Source organism: Lucilia cuprina, chromosome 2, assembly GCF_022045245.1.
Source record: "Lucilia cuprina isolate Lc7/37 chromosome 2, ASM2204524v1, whole genome shotgun sequence".
Classification (NCBI taxonomy): Eukaryota; Metazoa; Arthropoda; class Insecta; order Diptera; family Calliphoridae; genus Lucilia; species Lucilia cuprina.
The window spans coordinates 20,072,639-20,098,847 of record NC_060950.1 but is presented as its reverse complement, the minus strand read 5'-3'; the positions used below and the strand labels follow the sequence as shown (position 1 = coordinate 20,098,847).

Sequence of the window (26,209 nt, the reverse complement as noted above, 5' to 3'; positions counted from 1 at the left end):
AACACAATTAGTAGATTTAACACAATTTAGTAAAAAGAAAATGAAAACAAAAATAACCAAAAAACCCTTTAAATATAATAAAACATTGTAAAATATTTACTAAAACAATTTAAATTCATTATAACAGACGTACAGTTTTTTAGTTAACACAACAAAAATTAATTTAATAAAATCTTAGTTAAACAAATAAAATACTAAAACTAAAAAAACACATTGTAAGTTTAGTTTTAGGTTAAAAAAACAAATAATTTAAAATTTAACAAAACTTGTAAATATAATTTATAATAATTTAAAAAAAAATAAAACTGCAAACAATAGCAATTATTAAACATATTGAGGAAATAAAAATAAAATTTAAATTATATATAAATAAAAGTTAAAAAATTATATATAAAAATAAAATAATAATAAATAAATAAATAAAAAAACTTAAACATAATCCCTTAGCATTTTCAATAAAAACATAAAAAAATTAATTATTAATTTTACGAAAACCAAAATATTTAATATTTTATAGATTAATGAAAAAATGTTTTTTTTTTTTAATTTTAAAATTATTTTTGTTTATATTTAGGTTGGTAGTAGGTCATAAAAGCAATAAAAGATTTTGTGTTTGACATATTAAAACTAAAAGAACAATATTTTAGAAATATTTTACTTTTCCTATCGTTCATAAGGCATTTTTTACATACATTCTTTACATCGTTATAGAAAAGCTTTTACAGGTTCTTTTCGAAAGAACTGTAGTCATGTTTGAAAAAAAAAACTTTTGTATAACTTTGTTTTTAATATACAAATATTTGAGAAAGCTTTTAAAAAAGTTTTAGGGGATATTTGCAATGATTTCCTTATACGATATTTAAACTATCTTTTGGATCACCTTTGATAAATTTTTATAAATTTCTTTAATATAAAGCTTTTGAGAGAATAAAGAAAAAGCTCTATTCGATGACCAAAACTTTTAAATATCACCTGCATGTTCCTTTAAAAAAGTTTAGCGCACGATGTTATTTAAACAATTGGAGGAACATTCTTCTCAATTTCAACAGAAAGCTTTCAAACAAAAAAATCTGTTAAATAAATAGCGATATTATTAAAGAAAGCTTTGAATAATTAAAAAAATATATATAAAATGCTTTTCAACGAGTTTTAAATTAAGCTTTTGAAAGAAGCTTTTAATTAGATCTGTAGAGAAAATTTTTATGGAAATATTTTCCTTTAAAGCTTTTAATGAATACATTTATTTGAAAAAATATGCATTTGAAAGCTTTTCGATAGAAATTTTTGAGAAATCTTTTTGAGAACTAAAAATCGATTAAGATTTGCTGCAAATTGTCTCCATTGAACATATGTATATGAAATACCAAAAATATAAAGTTAAAAAAGAGTGACATTAAATTATACTTAACGGGTTTCATATATAGTACCAAGAAGTTCAGGAATTCTAATACATTTACTTCACACTTTCTCTTTAAACTAATCCATTCATTTATGAATGTCCAAAGATGGATATTTTATTTAAAACAACTTAATCTTTAAATTTGTTGTGCTTGTCTTAAATAAATTTAAAAAATTTATGAACTTCATTTTAACAATAAATTTCCAATATCCAACACATAAACATTAAAGCAAAATAACTACACAATTTGTTATGTTCTCCTAACAATATTATATAAACAACAATATTATGTGTACAAAATATATAGCATACTTTTGGGCGTTATGAATTTACAAAGTGTTTTGCATACTTTCCTAAAATTTGTGTTAGAAATAAATTCGTATGACTGTAAATATACTATTAATACCATTATTAAGCATACATAAGTATTATATTATCTTTACACTTCCAAATGATTGCCAACAAAAATCACTTTTAATTTTAGCCCCTTCTATCAACCTTAATATAAACGAATAAGAAAACTGAAAACATGTGAGATATATAAAAAGTAATTAAATAATTATTAAATGAAAATATAAAACTTATACATAACAATTTTTATGATTATATATTAAGATTGTTAAATAATATTAACACGATCATGGAAAAGATAATTTAAAAACAAACCTAATAATTTTTAAGTATTTTTCCCAAAAAAAAATTAAATAAAAAACATAATTATAAAAAAATTAAGAGACTAATAATGATTCAAAAAAAATTTTTAATAAAACCAAAAAATAAACACCACAACCCAAGTAAAAAAATAATTAACAAAAAATGTTTCATTAATTATTAAGTATATTGAAAACAATTAAACAACAGGAAAGAAAATATGTTAAAAATAATAATATAATAATTTCGAAAGCACATTATTTAAAATAAATCCAAAACTTAATAATACACAAGTAAAAAAGGAAGGATATTGAAAAACGGAAATGGAAGAGAAGAAATTGTTATGGATGTTCATTAGGGTGTTAATGAAACAAGCTCATATTTACTTTGCAAGTATTGTGTTATAGTTAAATCAATACTTTCTTAAATAAAACAGGTATTGGTAACATTAGATTTAATCTATGTACGTTGAGATCAAGACACCCTTAAATATCCTTTGGTTTTTGAATACAACTTCTCGAAAACAACTGAAAATTCATAATACAAACTGTGTAATCTTAGAAGTGCATCCTCTAAATATTTGAGAAGTTTTCAGTCTTCTAAAGTGACTAATGTTTTATGGAAATTTTTTAGCATTGAAATAATTTAATTTGAAATGCATTATTTTCCTTTTAAAAAAAGATAGCAAGATTTGAATGAATAGCCTGTTATAAGGATATTTTAAATGTATAAGTTCTTCGTTATTTCTTTACCAAGAATGTCGGTAACTGAGGCCACAATGTCAAGTAAACAATCTCGTTAATGCTCTAAGATCAACTTTAATGAGTGCTATCTATGTGGAATGCCGAATAATATTAAAGGGCCGATAAATAAGAGACAATTTCCTAGCCTATTCTTTTTAAGAGTGACCTACATGTTTAGGTATTCGTCTCAAATTCAAATAATAATTCAATCAATGAGAGTAGTCTGTCAGGTAGTCCATTACAACACCCGCTCTAAGTGATACAAAAATAATAATGATTTTGTTTTCACCAAGTCCGATTTGCCCACGTATCCCTTAGACTTCGATAACTTGAAAATGCATGCGGGAACCCGAAGGTATGTATGTCATTCATGAATTTAAGTATACTCATGTACTCTACTAAGTCACGGGTTTTCAAACTACCAATTCCTGGTAGCTAAATGGATAAGCTAGATTGTTCCTTGATAAAGAAAGATATAAATTCTAAAATATAAGTAAAAAGCTTTTCTAATATGTACTTTCCATTTATTCTCTCTCTCTCTTTTTATAGATATAGGTTATTAGTTTTTACATGAAAAGATTTAAGACAAAAGCTTTTCTTAAGCTTAGAGTCAATTTTAGTTATCACAATAAATTATAAAAAATTTATATTCCAAGATAATTTAAGACTTTTAGTGGACAACTTTACTAAAGCTTTTTATATACAACCACTACTTTCCAAATTTAGAGAATCTTTCAAATTTGTACTAAATCTTAAATATCAAGTAGAAAAAGCTTTTTGAGGAGGAAATCATCTCGATTTTTAAATATCTTTTATACATGCATGTGTTAAGTTTTACAAACATTAGGAAAAAGCTTTTTACGGGGCCATCTAAAAATTGTTCAGTTTTAAATTATTGATTGTTTAAATAAATTTCATAATAAAACAAATAACGAATAATAAACAAAAATTTTAGAATAAATAAATAACAAGTCACTATCATATTTCAAAAATTAAAACAAATAATAAAATTTCAAATAATTTCTACTTAAAACCTAATACCGATTTTTCAATATTCCTTTTAAAAACTAACAATAAAAGTAAATAAAACAAAAATTCTAAAATTCCTAAAACAAATAGCGCATGTATATAAAACTGATTAATTTTTCAAAAATTTATTTTATACAAATTATGATTTATTATTTTAATTGATTTTTTTTATTTTTTTTTAATTTTTCTTAAAAAATATTAACATTTATATAAAACAAAGACAACTCAAGAAAATAATACAAAAACAAACAGATAAAACAAAAAACTGGTGGGTTGAGGGGAATGAAGTAATAATTTCAACAAATATTTAAAAAAAAGAAATTGCTTGCAAAGAACAAACAAAAAATAGGATTTAATTTTTAAAAATTACTTAAAAATTAAGCACTTCTAAGAGTTACATACAACATTTAATAAAAAATTGTACATTGAACGGTTAAAGGTTTGACACAACTTGACGCCAAAACACTGCCACAGCGAAGAAAAAATATATAAATTAAATAGAAAAAAATGGAGATAAGGTTTAAATGAAATAATATAATAAAAAATAATAATAATGAAAATAAATAATAAAAATACTTAACTAATATAAGAGTATAAATAATAATAATAATAATTTATAAACATAATAATATAAAAATTTATTTTAGTTTTTTTTATTTTATAATTTTAACTTAAACAGAAAACACAACTGTAAAGATCTCAAGTTTTTGTATTTAATTTTATTAAACTATTATTTTAACCAAAAAAACAAAACGCAAATATTTCAAAAAAAAATTTTGTGAGCCCAATTACAAAATTTTAAGTTATTTTGGTGTTTTTATATAAAAAAAAAGTAAAGAGCTTTCTTGAAATTTTGTTCTAAAATTAATAAAATTTTGACAAAGAGCTTTAATTATTTTTATTGTATTTAAATAATTTTGTAACTTTTTTTAAGAAGTTTTTTATTTAGTTTTGTTTTTTAAAGCCCCCCTATAAATGCACTTAACTAAACTGTAGTTTAATAATGTTACCTTTAAAAGTAAAAACCAACACTTAATTGATAATTAACATAAAAATGTTAAAAACAAATTAAACAAACAGCTGCGCCATTGAGAATGAAGAAAAATTTAATAGTTAATGTTAAATTCGTATAATAATAACAAAAATAAAAAATCATCATAGCATTTTATTGTTTTGTAATCTAGCTATAATTTCAAGAAATATATACATACATACAAGTATATATTGAAAAAAAATATATAGTAAAAAAGTACTAAAATACATAGAAAATAAATGAAATTAATAAACAAAATTTTAATAAACTAAATGGTAGAGGGGTAGAATTGAATACTTTTGAAAAATCTTGAAAAAATACTCCACAATATAGGCTTTGAAATTAAATATTAAAAATGTAAAGCCTACTTTTTGGAGGTTTTTCAAATATGTTTAAAAGATTAAAAAAGAATTTGTTAACTTCAAAATAATTGTAAGAGTTTACTTCCAGCTCTTGAAAAATTTTTTATTTAAATTAAAAATATTTGAACAAAAGAAAATTATTGAAAATTTTTTGTCGATTTTGAAGCTTATAATCATAAGCTAAAAACAAAAACTGTTTGAGAAATTTATAAATATTATATAATATGTATATAATATGAGAAAACTCCATATATTCGTTGAACTGAAGTGGAAAGCATGAATGTTCTTTACAGAAACTAGAAAATATTGCATAATTTTAGGAGATATTTTAAGCATCTGATGAGTTTTAAATCAAGTAGCAAATAAAAGATGTTTGCGAAATGTAAAAGTAGATAATGAATAGCATTTATCATCAATTACAAATTTCTTTATTGCGTAGGTTGTCCATGGTTTCTTATCAATTTTTTAGACATCTCGTCTTTACATTTAAAGTTTAGCTGAACAAATTTCGATACGAAGCTTTATCGAACTGACATTTGACATCCTGATGTTTAACAAAATCTACTTTTTAATAAAAAAACATTATATTCGAAGTATAGCTTTATCGACCTTGTTAAAAATTTTGATAATTTTGATAACATCTACCAGTATTTCAGTTTATGTTTAGGATAAATCTATGAAGCAAATATTCACAACATAGACATAATAAAGAGTTCATACAAGCTTATAATTTTCTTTTGATATAATTTATGTAGACATCAGACAGTAGTTTCAGTGAAGGATGATTTTTTATCAAGATCTTTTTTACATTTAAAATTAAATATTTGCTTCATCCACTGTTCTTATCTTAATTTAAAATTTATAATTATCTGGCTTTACTATAGATAGTTGTTGTTGTACCAGTTCGACTGTGGCTAATAGTTTTCTCCTGGAGAAAAAACTTTCGGTCGAGTATGACTTGGACGAGTATGACTCGAGTCGATTCGGCGCGAAACCCAATTGTCGTGGGAACGACTACTGATAGTAGTCAACTGTAGTTTTTCCTGTGTTACGTTATAGTTGAGTAAGCCTTAAGCTTGATCGGCTTTATTGATCTCCTAAAATCTGCCATATGATACAATTTCTTCTTCTGTCCCACCAGAAGAAGAAACATTTTGGGAGAAAGAACATATCTGTTCGTCTCACCAGAAGAGGGAGCTTTGGCTGAAATCACTATAAATGATTTTAACTTACTTGGAGGATGATTTAAGTTTTGACTATAGTGAATTGTAAGAGCTATCATATAGCTTAACAACAGAAAATTTCATAAACTTCTGGCGGTTTTTAATACACTTCATAACATGTTCCTTTTGGGGTCTTTAATTTTAATATATCTGAAGAAATACCTACTGGTTAAACACCTAAAGCAACTCACTTGCTGATAGAAGAATAATCAGACTTTTCAACTATAGTATACATGTTATGTAAATCGCTAGAGACTGACTGTAGTAGTATAAATCTTAACCTATAATTAGTTATACATGATCATTATATGTAACATTGTGAGAATCATGTAATGGCATACCATATTTTTTTCAACATATATGATTATAATACTAAATTCCATGTCAAAATAATGTATATAATCTTCAAAAATCAATACCCTACGTTTCAAACACAAAAAAGGTGTTAGACTACATAACGTATGATTAATGTCGCAATACATACACGCAAAGTTCGTAATTATATTCTAATAATACTTAAAACTAGTGCATACTTTATGGAGCACATACATATGAAAGACCACTTTGCGTATGATTATTGTCGCTATTAAATGTAAATGATAACATACCACCATGACGTATGATTATTTTCAAATTAGTACTGAGATAAATTGCATACTTTTAGGGGTTTTTAAAATGATACTAAATCATAAATAAACAAAATTGAGGTAAATATTACGAACAGTTACAGTCAGAATTGTTTACAACAAAAATATAAAAAATTAATATTACAATGTTTTTCATTTTTGTTATTAAAGCTTTCAAACTTTAAAAACTTCTAAAGTTCTTAGGCTTATTAAGCTTTTGAGTAATTTAATTTTACCCCAAAACTACTAAGAATGTAATAAATATTAATAAAATAAAACAATTTTAGATTGTAAGTAAGTTGTGAAATTTTTTTGTTTACATTTTTTATATTAAAAAAAAACAAAAATCCATAAAAACTAAATATGAGCAAAAGAATAAACAAAACAAGAGAAAAAACATACACGTTTACTTAATAAATTAGCAAATATTATAAATAAATGAAAATAATTAAGTTTAATAAACAAAAACGAAAGAAAAAATTATAAGAATTTTAACTAAAACATGAACAGTAAGAAAAAAATAACACAAAACAAAAAAAAAAAAAACTAAAACAGACTTTAAAAGAAAAATAAACATAAATAAAATATAACTTAAAAATTCTAAAACAACAGAGTAAAATTACTGAAAAAGATTAAACGATTATTGAAACATTATTTAAGAACAAAACATAAAAAATTCTGACGCTTTAGAAGCCCTTTTATTAATCACACATAAAAAATAAAAAAAAAATTAAAAAATAAAATACAAAAAGGGTTTTAACTGTTATTAACATATTTATTAAATTAAAATACAAAAACAAAAAAAATTAACAAAAAAAATTAAAACAAAATTTCAAATTATGTTTTTGTTAAATAAATCTAAAAAAATGTGAAGAAAAAAATTATAAACCAAATAAAAAACGTATTTTCTAAATTCCATAAAAAACCAATAAAGTAAACTTTCTAAAATTTATGTTAAACATTTCTTAATTTTTTTCTATTTAAAAATTAGCAAAAAAAACTAAAACTATTTAAATAGTTAATAATAATGATAACAATTAATAAATTAATATAAAAAATACTTTTATATAAAATAAAAACAAAAAAATCTTATTATTGCAACATCAACAAGAAGTTTTCGTTTGTTTTTCAATTGTTTACAATTTATTCAATATAATTTAATTATAATTTGTGTTTTATTTCTAACTAAAATAAAATATTTAAGTACAAACTAATATCTTTATCTGTATCATAATAATATTATTTTATTTATATATTATTTTTAAATTAATGTCAACAACAACTACTGTACATTTTCTTTAGAAAAAAAAACAAAACAAAAATAAGTAAATTATAATTTAATTATAAATCAAAAAGAAAAAATAAAACAAGTTTAAGAAAGAGAAATTATGAATTAAAAATTAAAAAATAAAAACAAACTCTTATGTGGTTAAGTTGAGTGAACAATTTTTAAAAACATATAAAAAAATTATAAGAAATGACAAAAATAAAAACAAATAAAAAAATTATAAAAAAATAAATGAAAAAATATGTTATTCTTGTACTGGACTGGAAGTCAGGTAAGATTATTTTATCACTTATGTTAAAAAAGAATTCGAAGTTGATGAATTCTGTTTATTTGTTTTTAGTCTCTATTTTAACCCGACAGATTTTACAAAAGATCGATATACAGTGAAACCTAATCTTACTAATTTGCTTACTGATTACATTTGTCCTTTATTTTATAACAAACGTGCTTATCAAAAAGACTTTTAAATGGATTATAAGTATGAATGAAATGTAATGTATTATCATCAGGCCCGATTTAGTTGTCTGGCTGTGGTATTTTAATCGCAAATTAAGGCAATGTCGGAATTTTGTAATCATTAAGTCTTAATAAAGATAACTCGACGACTGCCATAGCTCAGGTTGGAATTACTCGACTGAGAATTGTCCAAGCGCCGTCAGATCATTTCAAATACAGATTTGAAGAGATGAGGAAGAACATATCATGTTTGGCTGCCGGTGTTTAGTGGTTAGTGTCTTGTTTTAGTCTGGTATACCGGAGAACGCGGATTCGACGTAAGTAACTAACGAACTAACGAACTAACGAACTAACGAACTAACGAACTAACGAACTAACGAACTAACTAACTAACTAAATAACTATTCCGAATTTTATAATCGCCTCTTATGTCCTTATAAAAGGACTTGCTAGTTTAAAGGACTTACAAATTCAAACGAATATTTAAAATATTTATATGTATTGTATGATACTATTATTGATTTCAAATGGAAGCTGGGGATCTGTACATTCTATCTACACTATTTACTTGACTCATAAAGAGAAAAAAAAAATAAATTATTACGAATGCCCTGCAGTTCGATATAGAGTCAATGCATACGAAAATTACAGTAATTTCCACTAATAGTTAACCATCTGGATGATTGTAATTCGTTTGTTTTGGATCATTCGTCACGAATGTACCTTTTGTAATCGAGAATGAAGACAGTCGTCACTTTAGTGTCCCCTTTGTAAGCGGGAGCGGAGAAAGTCGTCCCTTAACTGTCCTCAAGTAACCTAGAGATTATACTCTTTAAAGTTGTTGTTTTTGTTGTACTTCCGAAAGTAATTATTTTACCCATCTTTTGGAGAAATGATTGTTACTTTCTACTAATATGCCACCATCTATCTGGTTGACTCAAATTTAGATCTTTCGGGTCAATCGTCACATTATTGTCTCTTAGTATTCTAGAGAGTAGACACTTGAAATTTTTAACCTTTATTTCCATTAATATCTTACCACCTGTTGGATCCAATTCGCGGGTTTTGGGCCATATAAAAGTAAATCGTGACTCTCTTAGAACACGTCCATGTCCTAGTTTTATAGCAAGAAAAGTAGCGCCAGTTAAATAGCTAGTAATATGACTGACTTCCAAGAACCCTTTTGGAGATTACCATCCTTTGACTATTTTAAACCGTCTTTTGACTGTCTCTTTGTAGGGTGTAGAGCGACCATTGACTACCGCGTAGGACAAGCACATATTAAAATGGTTGGTCACCTGGGTAGCTAGGTGGCTAGGGACTGCCACAAGTGGTAGGTTAAGTTGTCAGTTCTATACTGTCCCGTCGAACTTCTGGGTCCTGTACACATACAAAATTTCATGTGTGTACAACAATATATTTGAATAACATGAAATTTCTCACACACATAAATACATGGAAATTATTAAATATCGTTAAAGCATACATACGGACGCAATTATATACATATATAAATATAAAAAATTGTGTTTGTATTATTCAATAACAATTTTCATTTTCTTTTAAATCTTTGGGTTTTTTATATTCAAAAACATTAGAAAACTTATTTTCATATATATTTGATCAATTAATAAAGCATTAATATAAAAGAAGCTGATGGAAGGTATTTAAGATTCAGCACAGCCGAATAACTTATCATCGGATTTTGTACGAAAAATACATATACCTCTAGCTACAAGTTAACTTTGTTAATCAAATATATCTATCAGAGAATTCTAAAAACAGTGACGACAACGTCTTAGATTGTTGACCCACCCTACACTTAAAACTAGATGCCTTGAAAATTTTCCAACGTATGAGTAATGAATTTGAAATTCTTTGTTTTAATTCTGAGAATTAAAAAACCGACTATTTAAACATTTCTCTAATTGTAAATTGTTAGCAAGCAGTATTCTCTATTTGGCAAACTAAAATGTGTACTCAACTAAAACTAAATTACAATTTGTAACGTATTTGTATACGACAATAAACATACTAATTACGATAAAGCTTTGAACGACATTAGAATTTTAAACTATCACTAGAGATCGTCAACATCATCATCATCATTGTGATGATTGCTTGACTAACTAACAGCTCTAACGTTGTAGTTTAAAGCTTATTATTTTCAGTTGCGGTTTTGAGATCATTGTGAACGTTACGTTTTAAATTAAATGCGGAAAATTCGACTCCTACAATAGCAGTAGTAGAAAAAGTGCAAATTAAATATTATGAGAGTGGATTTGTGTGACTAGAAGAGCTCTTTGATTTAAATAAATCTTTATGAAAACGAATCATTAAAAGATTTTACAGTGTACACGTTCATTTGAAGCTGAAAATATAAAAAATAAAAAACGACAAAAAAAGAACACTTGACCCGTTTGTTTAAGATGAACTGAAGACGAAGATTATTTAATTTAAAATTTACTGATTTCCTATCATAAATGGCAAAAATTCAATGAATTATGAAATATATTTATAATACTGGGAATATTTTAATTTACCATACTTTTATTTTTAAAGCACAAGTTAAATTAATCAACTAAAACCAAAAAACGAAAACAACAAAATATTAAATAAAAGAGACGCAATTAATTAATTTTGTGTTTACAAAAACAAAAAATAATAATACTAAAAAAATTACTTATCACATTCCAAGTACTTGTGTCTAACCCTCAAACAAAATTTATATAAATTGTTGTTTCAATTAAATTCTTTAATTAATAAAGTTCATTTCGTACATAATTATCCAAAGAGCTCTTAAAACCACATATTAATTGCATCATATAAAACTGTAAAAACGTACAAATTTAATTAAATACAAGAAAGAAATAAAAACAAAAATAACAACAACAAGCAAACAAAAACAAAAAAAGAACAACAAATTTTATTAAAAATATGCCAAGACTATGAAATGTTTATTAATGTGTTTGTGGTTTAACTTTTAAACATTTTCATCATTAAATTGTTGTGCTTATTAACTAATGTCTAAATAAATTAAATAATTTAAAGTAAAATTTATTTAAAGGAAAAATATTTAATATTATTAAATTAAAAGAAATACGTTTTATAAAATACCACACAATAAGTATTTGTTTTAATTGTCATTATATACAAAAAAAAATTATACAAACAGCGGGGACAACAACGCCATTATCATTATTATCATCATGAAAAGTAAAATGATGATATTTTGCCATCATAATGGCGGCAGCTATAGATTTTTTGCATTTCTGTTATTGTTGTCGTTGTTTTTCGTTTTAATTAGTGTATCCTGTGTGTCAGGTGCACGTCATGATCGTCAAAAATCAACAAATATGGAAGCAAAAGTTGGTTCATATGCTGTTTTTAATTGTTATATTGATTTTCCATACGATTTTCCCATTCCATATGTAGTACACTGGAGCAAAGATGTGAGTATTTACAAGTTAATGTATTGTGATTAGTTTTATAAGTGGTAAAAATTAAAATAAAAAATTATTTTAAATTTTCAGTTTTATTAACGTTTACTGACAGTTATTAAACCTTAAATGACAAACAAATAAATATTTTATTTCAACAATTGTTAAAATTGATATTAATACTGATTATTTGTTTAATTTCAATTAGAAAATTTTAAAATTTTAGACAGAATGTCACAAAGATAGAAAGTATTGTCAATTGTTTTAAAACAATTAGATTTTTATTAAGCACATTTGCATGCCATTTAGATACATCTTAGTGAGGTAAAGTATGTTTCTGAGTATACTCACATAAAAGTACTAGATTTTTCTAACCGGCATTGCCCGGGGTTTTATGTGGTTCCTTAACATTATACTGATGTTTGTAACGCACACTAATATTGGTCCTATATCCACCTTGAAGTATACCAATCGGCTCAGAATCATTTTCTGAGACGATGTCCGTCCGTCCGTCCGTCCGTCCGTCTGCTTGTCCGTCCGTCCATGTAAACTTTGTAATCAAAGTACAGGTCGCAGGGACGAAGCCTATTGAAAATGGTTAAGATCGATCCTTTATGTCACCTGGCCCTCATACAACTGTTCCCCCGAATAGGGCTTGTAAACATTGTAATCAAACTACAGTGAGAGATAATTAAATGAAATTTGACCCATGATCTACTATTGTACCGTAGATAAGGGCTAATGAAAATCGTTGACATCGGTGTATTATTTCACATAATCCCCGCTACTAAACCCGCCAAATAGGGCTTTTAAGTACATAATTATGTTTAATATACTCGTATCTCAACAAAAAGCAGCAAAACCAAGTTCTATACTAGCCTTGGTGACCCTGATGAACTTTATAATTATAGGCCCTCATTTGACCCTAGCCCCTATAAACAGCCCCCATAAAAATTTTACTTAAATATCCACAGTTCTATTAAACAATAAATGGCTTAAGTATATCTGAAACAAGGTACAATTCAACTTAAATACTTTATTATGAAAACTAAATCACATTTTATTCGTATACAGGTGTAGGGTATTATAAGGTCGGCCCCGCCCGACTATAATTCCTACTTGTTATTCCTTAAATATAAATCACCCAAAAATATGATACTTATTAGTCCTTTGTTCCATTAAAATATAAATATTTTAAATTTCGTGCCATTAGCATATTTTATACAGCAAATATAGAACTCCCTTTCTTACTAGTTTTTCGCACTTTGAGTGGGCTCCTAAAATATGCATATTTCTAATACTATAAAAAGGCGTAGTTGCTTTAGAACAGAAAAATTTGTCTCAAAGTTTTTCCCCTTCTGTCCCCGAAGAATCGATCTACCAATGTTCCAAATTTCAAGAAAATCGGTTCAGCCGTTTAGGCGTGGTTGACAAACAAACAAACGAACAGACTTACAAAGAGATTAATAATATATATTAGGATTGCTTTTTTATGCCATATTCTTAAATCGTAATCAAGAAGTAATTTTTATTGGTTTTATACATATATAGCAAATTTCGAATCAAGTGATCCAACTCAAAATACCGATGTCTTCTTTTGAGTAAAAAATTCCAATTTTAAAGAAATGGGGGAAAATTATTGAAAAAAAATTCATTCTTAAGTTAAAAATGTTGTTTTTTTTTGATAGATATGGAACTGTAATGCCATTCATGGAAATTGTATAAGCTTTCTTTTAATGTGAGTTTAGCGCTGAAATTCGATATAAGTAAGTTTCTTAAGAGCAAAACTCTAATTCGATTCGACAGAAGTAGGTTTCTTACAAGCCAAAATCTTATAATAATATCAACCTAATATTTATAGGGAAAGCATTCCCTTAACTGCATACGGTTTTAAAAGATTCGACATAATCGAATATAACACTTTTACTTGTTTAAATTATGATATAAAACTTGTTTGGAAAGTTTTTCGATTTTTAAAAATATTAGCGTAATTATTTTGTTAAAATTCTAACTATATCTGCGCGAAACACAAATTTTTAGTAAAAATTTTTTTTATAACTACAATTGCTCAATAAATTTAAAATCTGACTTTAGAATAATATTCTACAGAAATTTTAATGATATATTTATTAAAAAACGCATAAGAGCAAATGAAAAAAAAAAACGTAAAACCCCGAAAACATAAAAAATCTGGTAATGACTTTCTTTTTCCCAACAACATACTTTTCAATGACAACTACTTACTGTCAGCATTACGTGAAAATACTAGTAACGACTGTCTTTTAATCTAACATAGAAGTATATTCAGCTTTGTCAGTTTGTTTGCAGATTTTATTTAATTGCGATTGCAAGGTAATAAAATCTATTCATAAAATCATTATTTGACAGCAGTTCAGTGGTGCAGTGAGAAGAACATTTGATTAAAAAACCGAAATTCCTGGTTCTTATTTTCGCTTGCTCGTTTTTTACAAAAAATTAAAACAACTTCTATGTAAGCAATATTTCAAAGTACTTGCCTTGTCATGTCAGCATCATGTTAATATACTAAAAAAATACAAGTATAAGTAAATTTCTGAGAGGAACGTCATATGGGTACTCATGCACTCATAAAATGTTGTATATAGTTTTTGTTTTGTATAGGACTGGTTTATGTCGAATTTCTTCGCTATACTCAAAATTTTTAAATTTTTTTATAAGTAAAACCCTTTCCAGTAGTGCTAAGGTCAGTTAGTAAGTAGAGCTAATATCAGTTATATATAATAAACCACTTAATTCTAAATGAAGAATTATGTTCCCAAGTATAAATATTTTGACTTTTAAGACTGCCCTTGTAATATTCTGAATCATCCCCATTTCACCCATTTTCTTAAAGGGGTTTTTTTTAAGAGGAACGAGTTACCGACGTTTTCCGCATGAAATTCGGTAGGAAGATTTATGTTACTATAAAAGTTTCTTTTGCCGAATTTCATAACTTGTATTTTAAAGACAGAAATTATCCTTTAAGTCATTTTTTGAAAGTGATCTTATATAAATTTAGTAGAAGATTTTTTGGCACGTAAAGACATTTTCTGACGAGGACTTTATATGGGAGGTAGGGTCAATAATGTTTGGATTTTCATTCAGTGTAGAAATTTTGGCTCGTAAGAAATTTGAATCTTATCGCTATACTCATACTTTTAAGTCGGTAATGGAGGATAGGGTCAATTTTGAACTGACCCTAATAAAACCTTATTACCTTGTATGAGAGATATCTGTATTTCCCAATTTCAATATCAAACAATAAACAGACCGACAGGTACATGGCTAGATCGTCTAAGAATATAAAATTTTTTTGTCAATATTTCGATATGTTATAAACGGAATGACAACATATTTTAATATATATTTTTGAAAAATTAATTGTAAAATATATAATTGCTTATAAATTATAATTCAAGTTAAATTGTACCTATAAAGTTCTTATTACTATACAGTTATGTACATACATAGATTATTCTAAATTCCCAAAGGCCTTTATATTTATTTGTTTGTAGTATTTTCTATAATTTCATTTACTTAAAATATTACTTTAACTATTTAGCCAATGAAATATGTTTGTATGTATCTAGTACTTATTTGCTAAAATAGCAAATAACAAATTATTTTACTAACTACAAATTTTCCTTCTAATTTATGGTAAACCCATTAAATAATAATTTTTACATTATTATAATTTATAAGTTCTGTTTTTGCAAATTTTAATGAATTCTAACCGCAATTATATTATTTGCCCTGTTATTGTAAAAATATTTTTTTTATTCTGTTCAGCATAAAATGATACTTTAAATACTAAACCACAATAACATCTAGTATCATCTATAATATTGGCTGTGTTAAGCATTATTTTCAAATTACCCTACATTTAGGTATTTTAACTTAATTTATTAGTGTTTTTTCTTTTAATTTTGTTCTCAGAATAATCAATTAAAATCAATCAAATTAAAAATTTTACCCATAAAATGTCAATAATATGTCCACCAACAGTCATTTATTGGACTACCTACTCTAGGAATGATTTTGTTAAATTAAAAAATAAAGTTTTTCAAAACTATTAATATGTCAGTTTTTATTTATTTGCTAGCTACTACATAGTTGGTTAAAAGTAGTGAACTAAATACTTTTTTTTATATATTTTTGATGTTTGTTTAAGTACTTGGTCTACTTACTAGTCATTTGAATTATTGTAATTTAATACTAAAACACATGTCAGAAGTGTGTAAAATAAATTTCAGATATACTTGTATTCGAGTTCGAGTGTATTTTTTGTATTTGTTTTTTATTTACAATATTTAGAATTTTATATTTGTGGTTAATCTTAAATGTCATAACATTTAGAATTATTTTACAAAAATATGAGAAATTTTTGTTTTTCATTTTCATTAGAGAATTTTTTACACTAAAACACCTTTAGCAGGAAAGAAAAAAAGCTTGATTAAGAAATTTAATATAAATAATGGAAAAAAATGCTGTTACTAACGAGGTTGAGGAAGACAAAATATTTGACCTTGCAAAAAATTTTGTTTCTATAACAAATATAATGATCGAAATTTTATAATCCAATAATTAAATTAAGAAAAAAATTTAGAAGTTCTCCTTAAGAATTTATTAAATATTTATAACTTAAACGATCTCGGATTCATCATCACATACCCTAAACATATAAAACAAGAGTTCTGATTCCACAACAAATAGATTTACTATGACTGGATATTTGGAAACTCAAATATTTGTGCAACAAATTGAGTAAAAAGTAATAAATTTATCTTTAAAACCAATGAATTTTAATTCATTTGTAAATTATCTGTAAAATTGGTATATAAATTTCGTACTTTTGTATATTCGAATACATACGAATTCCAAAAAATTCCAAGATTCTAAGATGAAGTAGTCCGTTGTTCTGCCTTTTAAAAATACAAATGTATGGGGCCGCAATTACTCCTACCTTTATGTCAATGGAATTTTATATTTTTACTCAAAAATCAATTTTTAGTGGCAAATACTTATAATAACTGAGATAAATGGACTTTTATGTTTTCACTCAAAAATCTGGATTTATTGGGAAATACAAGTGATCACAGATTTTCATTGTTTTGGCTCTATCTCTTATAATTACCGAGATAAATGGACTTTTATGTTTTCACTCAACAATCAGTTTTTATTGGGGAATACAAGAGAATACAGATTTTCATTGTTTTGGCTCTATCTCTTATAATTACCGAGATAAATGGACTTTTATGTTTTCACTCAAAAATCAGTTTTTATTAGGAGATACAAGTGATCACAGATTTCCATTGTTTTGGATCAATCTCTTATAATTACTGAGATAATTATAAGAGATAGAGCTCTTATAATTACTGAGATAAATGGACTTTTATGTTTTCACTCAAAAATCCGTTTTTATTGGGAAATACAAGTGATCACAGATTTTCATTGTTTTGGCTCTATCTGTTATAATTAGCGAGATAAATGGACGTTTATGTTTTCACTCAAAAATCTGTTTTTATTGAGAAATACAAGTGATCACAGATTTTCATTGTTTTGGCTCTATCTCTTATAATTACCGAGATAAATGGACTTTTATGTTTTCACTCGAAAATCAGTTTTTATTGCGAAATACAAGTGATCACAGATTTTCATTGTTTTGGCTCTATCTCTTATAATTACCGAGATAAATAGACTTTTATGTTTTCACTCAAAAATCCGTTTTTATTGGGAAATACAAGTGATCACAGTTTTTCATTGTTTTGACTCTATCTCTTATAATTACTGAGATAAATGGACTTTTATGTTTTCACTCAAATATCTGTTTTTATTGAGAAATACAAGTGATCACAGATTTTCATTGTTTTGGCTCTATCTCTTATAATTACCGAGATAAATGGACTTGTATGTTTTTACTCAAAAATCAGTTTTTATTGGGAAATACAAGTGATCACAGATTTTCATTGTTTTGGCTCTATCTCTTATAATTACCGAGATAAATGGACTTTTATGTTTTCACTCGAAAATCTGTTTTTATTGGGAAATACAAGTGATCACAGATTTTCATTGTTTTGGCTCTATCTCTTATAATTACCGAGATAAATGGACTTTTATGTTTTCACTCAAAAATCTGTTTTATTGGGAAATACAAGTCATCACAGATTTTCATTGTTTTGGCTCTATCTCTTATAATTACCGAGATAAATGGACTCTCTTATAATTACCGAGATAAATGGACGAGATAAATGGACTTTTGTGTTTTCACTCGAAAATCAGTTTTTATTGCGAAATACAAGTGATCACAGATTTTCATTGTTTTGGCTCTATCTCTTATAATTAGCGAGATAAATGGACTTTTATGTTTGCACTCTAAAATCTGTTTTTATTGGGAAATACAAGTGATCACAGATTTTCATTGTTTTGGCTCTATCTCTTATAATTACTGAGATAAATGGACTTGTATGTTTTTACTCAAAAATCAGTTTTTATTTGGAAATACAAGTGATCACAGATTTTCATTGTTTTGGCTCTATCTCTTATAATTAGCGAGATAAACGGACTTTTATGTTTTCACTCAAAAATCAGTTTTTATTTGGAAATACAAGTGATCACAGATTTTCATTGTTTTGGCTCTATCTCTTATAATTACTGAGATAAACGGACTTTTATGTTTGCACTCAAAAATCTGTTTTTATTGGGAAATACAAAAATCTGTTTTATTGGGAAATACAAGTGATCACAGATTTTCATTGTTTTGGCTCTATCTCTTATAATTACCGAGATAAATGGACTTTTATGTTTTCACTCAAAAATCTTTTTTTATTGGGAAATACAAGTGATCACAGATTTTCATTGTTTTGGCTCTATCTCTTATAATTAGCGAGATAAATGGACTTTTATGTTTTCACTCAAATATCTGTTTTTATTGAGAAATACAAGTGATCACAGATTTTCATTGTTTTGGCTCTATCTCTTATAATTAGCGAGATAATTGGACTTTTATGTTTGCACTCAAAAATCTGTTTTTATGGAGAAATACATGTGATCACAGATTTTCATTGTTTTGGCTCTATCTCTTGTAATTAGCGAGATAAATGGACTTTTATGTTTTCACTCAAAAATCTGTTTTTATGGAGAAATACATGTGATCACACATTTTCATTGTTTTGGCTCTATCTCTTATAATTAGCGAGATAAATGGACTTTTATGTTTTCACTCAAAAATCTGTTTTTATGGAGAAATACATGTGATCACAGATTTTCATTGTTTTGGCTCTATCTCTTATAATTACCGAGATAAGTGGACTTTTATGTTTTCACTCAAAAATCCGTTTTTATTGGGAAATACAAGTGATCACACATTTTCATTGTTTTGGCTCTATCTCTTATAATTACTGAGATAAATGGACTTTTATGTTTTCATTCAAAAATCAGTTTTAATTGGGAAATACAAGTAATCACAGATTTTCATTGTTTTGGCTCTATCTCTTATAATTAGCGAGATAAATGGACTTTTATGTTTTCACTCAAAAATCAGTTTTTATTGGGAAATACAAGTGTTCACAGACTTTTATGTTTTCACTCAAAAATCTGTTTTTATTGGGAAATACAAGTGATCACAGATTTTCATTGTTTTGGCTCTATCTCTTATAATTACAAAGATAAATGGACTTTTATGTTTTTACTCAAAAATCTGTTTTTATCGAGAAATACAAGTGATCACAGATTTTCATTGTTTTGGCTCTATCTCTTATTATTACTGAGATAAATGGACTTTTATGTTTGCACTCAAAAATCTGTTTTTATTGGGAAATACAAGTGATCACAGATTTTCATTGTTTTGGCTCTATCTCTTATAATTACTGAGATAAATGGACTTTTATGTTTTCACTCAAAAATCAGTTTTTATTGGGAAATACAACTGATCACAGATTTTCCTTGTTTTGGCTCTATCTCTTATAATTACCGAGATAAATGGACTTTTATGTTTTCACTCAAAAATATGTTTTTATTGGGAAATGCAAGTGATCACAGATTTTCATTATTTTGGCTCTATATCTTATAATTACTGGGATAAATGGACTTTTATGTTTTCACTCAAAAATCCGTTTTTATTGGGAAATACAAGTGATCACAGATTTTCAAGGTTTTGGCTCTATTTCACTCAAAAATCAGTTTTTATTGGGAAATACAAGTGATCACTGATCTTCATTGTTTTGGCTCTATCTCTTATAATTAGCGAGATAAATGGACTTTTATGTTTTCACTCAAATACAAGTGATCACAGATTTTTATTGTTTTGGCTCTATCTCTTATAAATATCGAGATAAATGGACTTTTATGTTTTCACTCAAAAATCAGTTTTTATTGGGAAATACAAGTGATCACAGATCTTCATTGTTTTGGCTCTATCTGTTATAATAAGCGAGATAAATGGACTTTTATGTATTCACTCGAAAATCTGTTTTTATTAGGAAATACAAGCGATCACAGATTTTCATTTTTTTATGCTCTATCTCTTATATTTACCGAGATAAATGGACTTTTATGTTTTCATAAAATACAAGTGATCACAGATTTTCATTGTTTTGGTTTTATCTCCTACAATTACCGAGATAAACGGACCTTTGTGTTTTCACTCAAAAATCAGTTTTTATTGGGAATACAAGTGATCACATATTTTCATTGTTTTGACTCTGTTTCTTATAATTACCGATATAAATGAACTCTTATGTCTTTACTCAAAAATCAGTTTTTAGTAAGAAGTACAAGTTATTACAGGTTTTCATTGTTTTGGCTCTATCTTTTATACTTTCTAATGTTACAAATATAAGCCTAACTTTTTTTACTTTTTGCAAATAAAAGTATTACTTAATTTGATATGGAAGTCAAAAGAAAGTTCGTATTGAAAAATTTTTAAAAAATATATAATTATTTCTGACATGTTCATAACTATCCGAAAAAATTAACAATTCAGCATTAAATACAAGTATTTATCAATTATAAATATCATATTTTTTACGTTTATTCATAATTTTTATATTAATGATGAATTATTTTAACTCCAAATAAGGCTACTTAATAAAATATTTATCATTTGTGAGTACATACATTTATTTAATCATTTAGCATTTACGACAATAAAGTCATAAATCTAAATTTATATAAAACAAACTAAATATGTATATTTTATGATCTTATAACTAAGATTGTTGTCTAATAATAAAATTTTTTGAGTTAATACCTTATCGTTTCTAATGGCCACATTATAGTGAAAAATATTCAAATAAGAAAAAAAAATATTAATTTCATGTTAATTAAATAGAAAATTATTGCATTGCATTTCATTTCATTTAAAACATACAAACAAGTATTGTATTTTTTTGTCTTTTGCGAAAAATAAAAAAATAAAATAATTATCTCTAAAAATGCGAATGAATGATGATGCTGTTTCTGCTGATATGTATTGTTGAAAATTAAAAGGAGGGAAAAACAAAAATACAATTGGTTTTTCATTTAATTATGATCGTTGAAGTGTTTCTGGCTGCATGAGTGACAGCATGGCTGACTAATTGTGCAAAAATGGTTCAATTGATATGTCATTTTATATACACTCTGATAAGTATGATAAAATAGTAATAATAATAAAAATAATAATGAAAACTTTTTAAAACAAGTGACATCATGACCCATTGACCAAATGATTTTCAAATAGTTAATTATTTATAACAAAGAGAAAGGAGGGATAAAATTAATGTGTTTGAAATCTCAAGTGATCAGACTTTATTGCCAATTTATAAGAAGTAAAGGAAATATTTAAACATTTAGGGCCTTATGCAAAAACGATTATTAAAGTTAACAATGGTTTACTGCACACTTTTTCCATATAAAAACTGGTTTCGTTTTTGCATAAGGCGGTTATTGACTTAGGTTAGGTTGATAGGTGGTTGTTAACTATGTAATGTTTGTATGTATTATCTTTCAAAGTTAATAATTGAAATTCCTGAGCAATATTCCTAAGAATTTCGGTCTTGAGAAATGTAATTTCCGAAATAATATCACAGCCAGTTCTTTGTTCTAATGCCTGACAGTGGCAACAAAAATGCTTCAGAGTTTCTGGGTCTTCTTCACAGTTTTTATAACTGTACCCTAATACTATGTGTCCACTTAATATACATACCATCATACTTACATCAGACTTGCTTATTTTTAGGAGATATCTCGTCTTGCTCTCATTTGGTATAGTATTAAGTTAAATCTTTATTACAATCCAATATAGTCTTAGATTAAGCTCTACTACCAGAAGTCTCTTGCCCTCTGGCTGTCGATAAATATGTTAAGTCCTGTTGGCACCATAGTTATTCCAACCCAATTTACGCATTCTCTTATTGCATGGACTTCTGCCTGAAAGCTTGTGCTGTGTTTAGATAAAAATTGCTGGGCCTTAAATATAGAACCTCTGGCCCACTTTGTCCCCCAATCTAAAGATATCCATGTAGCAAAGGATTTCTATGGGTATTTGCTCTAATTACCAACAAATTATTTTGGGATCAGAGTTTCATTGGCTTAGAACTGTTAGAAAATTTGTAATATTATTTTGGAATTACCAAATAAAATCACAATAATGCGATCACAATAATAATTGCAACTCCGTTGTATAAAGAGGTCGACAATAACTCTAGTCTGGCCGGGACTAAAAAATTGGTTACATTCTACTGTTTGGCTATATATATTGACTGTTGCCTGCAGGACCATGTCCTGGTTGGTCAGTTGGTTGAGGTTCCTGCTGGATCCACGTAGTGGCTCTTCGCGGGAAGAGTAAGTGGCGGTTAAAAGAGAGAGGCAAAGTTAATATTTCAGGATATGTTCGGTGTTGTTTCCGATACAACAGATACCCCACAGAGGAGTGACTGTGAGACTAAGCGTTGGAAATGTGTTGGTATTAATTGTATATGGTACGGGATGAATGTGAGCTACAGCGGGCCTCACCCCACCCGTCTCCTATAATGAATGTGTCGTATGTTTTTCTCTTATTAATATGTCGTATGAATGAGATGTGTGCTGGTTTGAATGATGATGGATAAAAGGTATCATATACGAATGATACCATTAAATTGTCCTTCCTTGTCCAGATATGTTCAGAGTATACTCTGTTCATATCATTCATATCCCTGTGAGTAAGAACAATGTCTTCGGCTTATCTGATGGATTCGTACTTCGGTCCAATGGTTACGTCTCTAGGTGCTGTTGCCGAATCAACATAGGCCATCCAATGGTCAGAGATTAGATAGCGCGAGTACTTCAGGAAACTTCTTGAGCATGGATCGGTCAAATCCAATATAAAAAATTGCCACCTGAGTTCTTCATTGAAGGATAAAGGGGCGATGGTAGACCGTGCTCAAGTCTACCCAGTGTATGAAAAAGACCACCGTGGGGTAGGGCATCATGCCAGTTACTCACGTAAAACTCTCGACATTCATTCTTTGTCCTCCTGATTTTAAACTACAAAGTTCCTATTGAATTATAGAGCGATATAAATTAATTAGTCCTTCCGTTCGTGTCCTCTTTTTTCTCTCTAGAAATAACGAAATATTGTACAATAATGTAATTACACACAAATCTTCTACATTTGTTAAATACAATTGTTTTTTAATCATAAATGCACCCTAGTCCTGCTTTAAAAATTCTTCTAAACTGGTCACCTTTTAATTAAATTGTTTCGCTAAAATGATTCATCACTCTTATATACATGAAGAAATTCTATTTCTCTAATTTATATTCATCAAAATTAAAATGTTTTGTATTATTTATAACACTTTCGTTTAATTTTGTCATATTATTGTTATTTTTTTCATACATTAAATAAATTTTGAATAAAATTTAATTAAAGTTGATTTTTTTAAATAAAATTGCATTATATTCACAATGAAATAAAAAAAAAATAAACAGTTGTCAACAAAAATGCCATTCAATTCAATTCGATTGAACCCGTTTGTAATTGATTTCAATTCAACAGCAGCAGCAACAATAACAAAAATAACTGAATAAATTACTATACAAATAAGTACAATACAATTATACATGCAAAAACACATACTACTTACATTTGGAAAACTATTGCGTGACCCTGCAGTTTGGGGTGGCTGTAAGAAGAAAGTCATAGTTTTCGTGTTAGACTTTATCTATTCCTATAAGTATTCTGGTTGCCTTTGGATCAACTTTTGAGACTGTACAATCTATGCCTTAATATCAGGACTGTTTGATAATTTTCGGAATCTTAGGAGGATCATACCAATATTACAAACGTGTAGTTTAACCTATTATCGCTTCCATTTATATCAAGATTCTAGCCTTGTCTTGATAGATCTCTGCTACTAAATTTCTCTATAAATTGCAGTGTCTAGGTACCCAACACAAAGCATTTTTACATTCCTCATATGTAGGGTCTTCGTCTGAAGGACACTTAATTCGTAGGAGAGCCTAAAAGACCCTTTTATGTCCAAGACACTTAATTCGTAAGAGAGTCTAAAGTGCCCTTTTATGTCCATGACAGCAAAGTGCACCAGTGAGTGCCTTGGAACCTTTATTTAGCACTACACACATTTAAACAACAACCAGCATTCCCTACCTTGACAAGGATATGTAACTGTTGGTTGAACACCCCTTACAGAAGCCTTGTGATAATTTTGTTATCCAGAAGAAGGACCTATAGCTGGGTTATATGGTTTTAACGAATTGACTAATAAAATAGTTCCACTATAAGGTCTGCCTGCCTGTCAGTCTATCTGTCTGTCTGTCTGTCTGTCTGTCTGTCTGTCTGTCTGTCTGTCTGTCCGTCCATGTAAATCTTGTAATCAAACTACAGGTCGCAATTTTAAAGATAATTCAATGAAGTTTGGTACATGATCTATTTTATTAAATTTATCAGTCTGTTTGTCTGTCTGTCTATCTGTCCGTCCATGTAAAACTTGTAAACAAACTACAGGTCGCAATTTTAAGGATAATTCAATGAAATTTGGTACATGATTTTCTATTATCTTATGAACAAAGCCTAAATGGTTAAGAGCGGTCTATTATTTCACCTAGCCCCCAACCAACTGAACGAACGTTTATGTTCTGTAATAAGTTTCAGTTTAAAAAATTCTAGTAAAAACTCTGAAACAGTTCAGAAAGTGACAATTTCAAACAAAACTCTTTGATCTCAACTTAATCGATTACAAGACAAACTTATTTATGTGTTTCAGAACTAGTTGTAGAACTTAATAATACAATAAATATTTTGTAGAAATATATAAAATCAAGTCAAACAAGTAGATAAACATTTACAAAGCATAGTATGTAAAAAGGATACTTTGACTTTTTGTAAAACTGATGGTTTGTGTGTACATTACAACTACAATAAAAAATTCCAGTCAGTCAATAAACAATGTCTCCCGTGTATAATAGAATAAATGTGTGAATGAGTTAAAAATACAGATCAGGAAAATAGCACGAGCTATATTTTACCATGCGTGTGCCAATATCAAACATTCATATTTGTATGTATATTGCTTATTTACTTTAAGAGCAGGTTTTTGAGTTGGCAATCAAATGACAATAAATAATCAGGTTAGTTAATTTAAAAATTAATTGATTCTAATATTAATCCACCTCCATTGGGCGCTTCAACTAGCAAACAAAATAAACTAATTGAGTATTCGAAAACAACTTTTGAGGTTTAATTTTAATTTAATTCATAATCCTTTACCTAAAGATTGGCCCTAAGATTGTCAAACTTCATCGTATAACATTTTGAGGCATTAATTTTGAAAATTTATTTTTGAGTTATAATTCTTTTTTATACCCTACACCACTATAGTGGGGAGGGTATTATACGTTTGTGCTGATGTTTGTAACATACAAAAATATTGGTCCAATACCCACCTTAAAGTATACCGA

General features: G+C 27.0%; 1 protein-coding gene across 2 annotated transcripts in view; it reads left to right on the top strand.

The window, feature by feature from the left end:
• Positions 1–10,978: 10,978 nt before the first annotated feature.
• The window catches only part of LOC111675193 (protein borderless), a 46,280-nt gene continuing 31,049 nt past the window's right edge, over positions 10,979–26,209 (top strand). For both annotated transcript variants that reach the window (XM_046956214.1, XM_023435911.2), the window contains exon 1: positions 10,979–12,262. In XM_046956214.1, coding sequence (XP_046812170.1) covers positions 12,020–12,262 — 243 coding nt within the window. In that variant the 5' untranslated portion in view covers positions 10,979–12,019. The remainder of the gene's footprint in view (positions 12,263–26,209) is intronic.